The sequence below is a fragment of the Zingiber officinale genome, chromosome 6B, assembly GCF_018446385.1.
Source record: "Zingiber officinale cultivar Zhangliang chromosome 6B, Zo_v1.1, whole genome shotgun sequence".
Lineage (NCBI taxonomy): Eukaryota > Viridiplantae > Streptophyta > Magnoliopsida > Zingiberales > Zingiberaceae > Zingiber > Zingiber officinale.
The window spans coordinates 84,438,243-84,445,572 of NC_055996.1; the positions used below are offsets into that span (position 1 = coordinate 84,438,243).

Consider the following 7,330-nt stretch of genomic DNA (forward strand, 5'->3'; position numbering starts at 1 on the left):
AAATATTATTAATCAAAAACTCTCTCAACATCAACTAACAAGATGTTTTCTAGACTTCAAACTGTAAGATGCAAAGAAAAGAATAAAATTCTAAAAGAAAAGAAAATTTGGTAACAGACTTACAATCCTAAAATTACAAAATAAATCCAAAATCCAAAAAATACAGAAGATAAAAATTATCAAAAATCCTAAATACCAAAAGTACCCTTAATAACAAAAAACTCAAAATTGCTAAAAATAATGACAAGATATTCGGATCCTCCTGCTTGAGTCACCCAAGTTGAAAAAAATTCATCCTCGAATTTAGAGTAATAGTAGATGATAGCTCAGGAAGAAGATCTTCTGACATCAATTCGATAGAATCTACTGGCAACTACTGACTTTGGGAATATTCGTTGATCTGCCAACAAGCATGACATCGTGGACTATGCTCTTGTCCATCTGCACAACATCCCTCAATCATTGTCCACGGGCTCCATGCAGTTCCTGAATGGATCCATGTTAATATCCTCGTATCATTCTCAGGTGATTGTGAGATAGAAGTCGATGCCCTCGAATAGGGAGTCAATATCGAGGGTGGTCTGCACGATGGAGGAGAGAGTCCTCTTGGTTCTCTCGCAGGCCATTTTGAGCCGCCGTAGAGCCCTTAGATTTCCGCTAATGTTCTTTTTGTAAAAAGCAAGAGAACCATCATGTTGCTGTTTAAATTAGCAGAACTCAATAGCTCAAGAAGAATATCGATCGCATTGTTATCGACGAAAATTCTTCTTCCTTCATTAGGTGGGCAAAGGTGAGCAAGAGCCAATGCAACAAAACTTTGGACAGACTTCTCTCCAACTCGCATCAAATGTAGCAAATGAATCAATACTCACCCAGTGATTTTCGCCTCCAATCTTATCAATCTCGTTGCTATGCAATCTTGTGTTGCCTGGACAATGGATTCATCATTTTGTAGTCGCTGAACACCTTCTAATTTGACAAAATCAGCAACATTATCCTGGTGGCAAAATGCGAATACGTTCATCCCAGCGCCCCTTCAACCCGTCCCAGAATCAACACGTAAGGGAGACATTTACCTCGACTTTGTGTAGATTCGAACTCCAGACCTCATGATGACAACATTATCCTGATTCTTAGCATGGTTGTGCAAGTCCTGTGCCAATCTTCCAAGTCCAAATGCAGACATCTTCTTTAGTTGAACATATGATGATTGAAGCATCTCATTTAGAGGTCGCAATGCACCCCTTTGCACAATTTGCACCTTGCAGTCAGAATCGGCTGAAGCAAATTGTCCCAATAGTAATGTTACTTCCCTTTGGCTTTCGGTGCAACATGAACTCAATAAGCCAATCACAGGTTGCAATGCTCCTATCGCAGCTCTCTGCACCTTCACATCAATAGATTCCAATAGTTGATATTGCTTTTTTCATGAGAAAGATTAGTAATTACATCAGCTGACAGCTAAACAAACTGAAGCAGGACAGGATAGTGATGATACTAACCATGTACGCCTTAGATCATTAGTTCACATATGTTTCATAAAATTAGTTGACTTCATATGGCGCAGGTGGTTTAGTGAGCAAGTTTTAGCTTGTTTTGGCTTAGGATGTTAGGTGTGGTGAGAGAGGGAGCTTTGGCATAATATAGTAAAGTTATTATCATATGATTTTGTAGTCACAAGTTGGAGTCGCGGAAGTGGTCTCTTACAATGCAACATAAGACTGCGTATAATAGATTCAATATAATTTGATCCTTCCTCATATGCATTGGTGGAATCTTCCTTGGAATTCAAATTCCCTTATAGTTTTGAAATCATCATTTTATATTTACCTCTAGCTCTAAGTGTTAATGTGTGAAAATATTTAGGGACCTTATTATAAACTTTATGGACTAAATTGACCTACAATGGTCCCTTGTTATAAATTAGCTTGTGCCTTATAAATTATAGATTTTTTTATTTCAATTCCAGTACTACTCTTTTAAAGTAAAAAAACATATGATTTCTCAAAATTGAACTTGCAATTTGATAGGAAATAAGCTTGTACCAATTTTGTGGATCAAGTTTTAGGATGCTAAGCTGAAATACGCTTGCAGCCATAGAAACAAGAGAAAAGAAAATGAAACAAGGAATCTTTTTCTTTTATTAGATTTCCCAACACAAACAGCTATTTTTTGATTCATTAACAGAAAATATGATCCATGGAGTTCTATTCTATGATAATATATTTAGATTTATAAAAGAGAATAGATTAATAGAGTAGACTCCTCTCCATTCCATTATCATGCCTTTTTGACTCATCTCATGTCTAAAGCATAAAAAATGAAATGGAGAGAAGTTTAAAAGAAATTAAATGTGAAATACACGATGCGTGAATCGTGCAATGAAAGAAGGATATAATCTTCTTATGTGTAGAACCTTTTGGTTTCGACAACAACTAGTCATTTTTAATAGAAAGTATGTATTATCATAATCTAATAAATTAGCGGAGCTACTTTACGTTCTCTTATAAAGTAAAAGTAAAAAAAAAGAGGGAAACGGATAAAGAAAGACAATAAAAAAAACTCATTTATGATTTTTGTTCATTGTAATATCCATAATTATGATAAGAACTCATTTAGAAAGAATCCAGTTGAAAAGATTTTTCTATCATAAGTAGATTTGAGTTTTGAAATATAAAATTGGGAAGACGGATCATGTTAAAGTAATGAATAAAAAATTATAATTTCTCAGATTTTGATCGCAAACACATTTGAGTCCATTAATTCTATGATAGGATACTAATATCAAATTCCAAGGATCAAGTTTCTTGTGACCCAAAACTTCAAAGTGATTATCATTTCAGAGCGCAAGCTGATTTGTAAGTTATGAATTTTATATTATGCAATAGAATTATAAACGTCGGACAAAGTGAAATCTCAAAATTGGCATGATATAGAAGGAAAAAAAATATTTGTAATTAGTAAACATTTTATAAATGATAATCCTATACCTGGTTTGACTAGTTATTTTATAAATGATTACGTATCCCTACCTGGTTTGACAACTAAGTAAAAATTTTATAAATGATCATTTCTAGGTGGAATATAAATATATAGCGGTTTCTTTCCTTCTAAATCTACAATGAGAGAAACATGTTTTAATGCAGATTTACATGTTTCTTGCTTTGTTACTTCCTTACGTTTATCGATCGATTATTCTCCCCAACTACCATTGCCAATATGACTCACATGCTTGTCAATCCAACAAACTTCCTCCACATGGAGCACACTCATTCAGTCCATGACAGAATATGCAAGGAGAATTAAGCCATATTTTAAGCTCCTGATTAAACATATCACCATGCATTACAAAAAAAAAAAACCAATAAATTAGGGATGAAATTTAGGGACAAATAATTTCATCCCAAATTGACAATAAATTTATTTCGTTGTCAAATTGTAACAAAATTAAATTTTCGTTCCTCTGCGACAAATAAAATATTCATTGGCAATTTTACAACGAAAATAAGATTCATTGTAAATTCTGCAACAAATTAATAATTCGTTGCATATTCTGCAACGAATTACAAATTAGTCTTAGAAACTTAATAACAAATCTGAAACAAATTCAGGATTCATCCCTAAATTTAGGAGGAATCCATGAATTCATCCCAAAATTACACAAAAAAATTCATAAAATAAATTTCTATGTATTCATATTTTTCTCCTGATCACAGAATTGTCCTCATCCATAATTTTAACCTAACATATTGAGTGTGATGATTTTTTAACCTGAATTAGATCAAATTCTGATTAAAAAATCTCCACACTCAATATACTAGGTTAAAATTATGGATGAGTAAATTTATGATCAAGAGAAAATATGAACACATATAAACTTATTTCAAGAAATTCTGATATCTCTAAGTCCATATTTTGGGCCTCCGATTCTTTTTTTTTTTCTTTTTCTTTTTCTTTTTACAATTATGGGATGAATCCTGATTCGTCCCAGATTTGGAAATTTAAAAAAACAAAAAAAAAATTAGAAGCTGGATCTAAAGATTTCAGAATTTCATAAAATAAGTTTCTATGTATTCTTATCATTCTCCTATTCATAAAAATGTCCTTATCTATAATTTGACCTAATATATTAAGTGTGGTAATTTTTTTTTAATATGAACTAGGTCAAATTTAGATTAAAAAGTCACTACGCTCAATATATTAGGTTAAAATTATGGACGAGCACATTTTTTATAATCAGGAGAAAAATATAAATTCATAGAAACTTATTTTATGAAATTTCAACATCTCTAGGTCCATATTTAGGGCTTCTAATATTTTTTTTTTATTTTTTCAATTCTAGGACGAATACGAGATTCATCCTAGATTTAGGGACAAAACCATGGATTCGTCACCAATTTTGAGATGAATCCAGGATTCATCCCATAATTAAAAAATTTTAAAAAAATAATCGAAAGCGCTAAATATGGATCTAGAGATGTCGGAATTTTATGAAACAAGTTTTATATGTTTGTATTATTCTCCTGATCACAAAAATAGCCTCATTCATAATTTTAATATAACATGTTGAATGTGGTGATTTTTTAACCCAAATTTGACTTATTTCATGTTAAAAAAATCACCACACTCAATATATTAGATTAAAATTATGGATGAGGACATTTCTCTGATGGGGGAAAAAATAGAAAATATAGAAACTTGTTTAATGAAATTCCAACATCTCTAGGTCTATAGTTAGTGAAACATATATAGTTTACTATTCCCGACAGTGCCTCATGGAGCTCGATCTGATAAAAGAATTTAGATAAAAGGCAGCCGCTTGGGTAATGACATACCATCAAAGAATGAAGTAGAATTACAATAAGAGGGTTATTCCAAGATTTTTTCAGGCGGGGGACTTGGTCTGGAAGCAGATCAAGTCGGTTGGTGATATTAGCAAGCTGTAGCCATAGTGGGGTGGACCATACAAGGTGGTGAAAAAGCTAGCCTCGAGCTCCTATTATCTCCAAGATACAGATGGAAAAATTTTGGAGCGGCCTTGGAGCACAAATTATCTATAGCCTTATAAAGCTTAAAAGTACGCCTGTAATGAATTAATGTATCTTGTTAAATATTGACATTTGATGAAAATGCAAACGAATTCATCTCAAAAGTCCTATGTTCCAGACTCTCGAGCCATTTAGCCGAGTGATAAGTGAACTTGCTCTCATACTTATGTTCTAGACTCTCGAGCTGCTTGGTTAAGTAATAATTGGGCTTTCTCTCGCACTTATGTCCAAGACTCTCAAGTCGTTCGACTGAGTTATAAGCGAGTATGCTCTTGCGCTTATATCCCATACTCTCGAGTCGTTCAGTCGAGTTATAAATAAGCTTGCTCTCGTGCCTATGTCTCAGACTCTCGAGTCATTCGGCCGAGTTATAAGCGAGTCTTCTCTCGTGCCTATGTCAAGGTCTCAAGCTGTTTGGTTGAGTTATAAGCAAGCTTGTTCTCGCTCCTATGTTCCAAACTCTCAAGCCATTCGGCCGAGTTATAAGTGAGCTTGCTCTCACACCTATGTCCCAGACTCTCGAGTTGATAGGCTGAGTTATAAGCAAACATGCTCTCACGCCTATATCCCAGACGATCATGTCATTCGATTAAGTTATACGCAAGCATGCTCTCACGCCTATGTCCAAGACTCTTATGTCGTTCGGTCAAGTTATAAGCGAGCATGCTCTCACACCTAAGCCACATACTCTTGAGTCATTCGACCGAGTTATAAGCGTGATTGCTCATGTGCCTAAGTTCCGGACCTTCAAATCAACTATATTTCTTGCAAATCATCACTCACTCATCCTAAAAGCATAATCGCTCGATTAGCAATTGAAAGTAAACAACAAAAAGCAAGAGAAAACATACGAATAAGCAAGAGCCCAAGGTAACATAGCGATTGTAAATACATGTTTACAATTTCTAGCCCCCTCAAGGGCTTAGGACACAAGTATTGTTATATCAATTGAGTTTGGAGAAGAGATCGGTCAGGAGACCATCTAAAACCATTGGTGATTCATGAATCATTTAGGTGGATTGGTTGTTAGATATCCTTCCTCGTGAAGCTGTTGGATTACTCCTTCGGAGTCATATGTAAGCATCCTTATGGTACACTGGCCGAATTGCAATCCAAACTCGTGGGAGTGAAAGTAGGATTTTCACCTAGCCTCAAACCATTCATCCTCTCCTACCTTGTATTCCACCAGCTTGGATTTAGTAGATTCCAATTCAGCTTGTATTGAATCCAGCCTAGTTTCCTATGTGTCTAAGTTCCTTTGTTGCTCCAAAATCAACAAATCCTTGCTCGATAGCTCTTTAGCTTTCTCACTTGATTCTGAGGCATGAGAAACCTTCAGTTCTTCTAGCAGAGAAGTCTTTTGTGCTAGGTCACATACTACCTTGGCTTTCGCTGCAATTTCTACTCGGAGTTTGGCCTCACTGTTCTGCAACAGGATTTCTAATTTCTTTTTGTCCGACTAGTGGGCATTTGGGGTTTGATTAGCCCTCTCAAGAGATTTTTCCATCTCTATTAACATCTCTGTCTGGGGTTCTGCTCTTGCTGTAATTTATTCACTACCAAGATCACAGCTGGAGCATCTAGAGATTCCAATTCCACTTCACAATCTTTTAAGATTTTGTTGGATAGGTCTAGATCCACCGCCAACTGGCTTAGGTGCAGTCCAGTAGTAAGGGACTAAGAGAAGCAAGGTTAGAAAGCCCGCTTGAAACAATGATAGAAATTCTACTTACTAAAATAAAGAAGCTAAGGACTTACTGTGGTGGCATCCTGAGCGAACCTATTTGCCAGTTCAGAAGTGGAGCAACCCTTCATTCACTCAGTTGTACCCATCTAGGATTCTACAAGTAATCCTTTCAATTTTAACTTCCTGATAGGTGGCCGAGGATCGATATTCATCCTCTATCTAGTAGGCACATCAAAAGAAAAATAGAAGCACCCATGAGATGCACCGGGCCTCGAAGAAGAGGCTCCCGGAGATGGGTCGTCTTTTTGGGGTGGGTTCATGGATGTCGACAGTGTAGAAGTGTGTCCGGTCGTCTTTGAAGGGAGTGGTCTTGTGGAGATAGGACGAGATAGAGCCTGGGCATCTGATCGATGTCTTTTTACTCCAAAACCTATGGGGTACATCTAAGTCAAGGGACTCAAAGGATTCTTTTGGCACTTGAGGATGACTAGGCAGTGAACTTTGACAGTCGGGCGGTGGACGTTCCCGTTCATCCAAGATTGTCTTTCTTAGCTGATTCAGGTTTGCCTCATCCGGCCAGGTAGTCTATGAAATT

At 35.8% G+C, this 7,330-nt stretch overlaps 1 protein-coding gene across 1 annotated transcript; it reads right to left on the bottom strand.

Moving 5' to 3' along the window:
• Window positions 1–521: 521 nt before the first annotated feature.
• On the bottom strand, window positions 522–6,863 carry LOC121991178 (ARM REPEAT PROTEIN INTERACTING WITH ABF2-like). The gene is made up of 4 exons (XM_042545195.1): window positions 6,807–6,863; window positions 1,107–1,387; window positions 929–1,034; window positions 522–698 (listed from the first exon to the last, which is right to left on the bottom strand). The coding sequence occupies exons 1-4, from the start codon at window positions 6,861–6,863 to the stop codon at window positions 522–524; spliced, it is 621 nt and encodes a 206-aa protein (XP_042401129.1).
• Window positions 6,864–7,330: the final 467 nt, after the last annotated feature.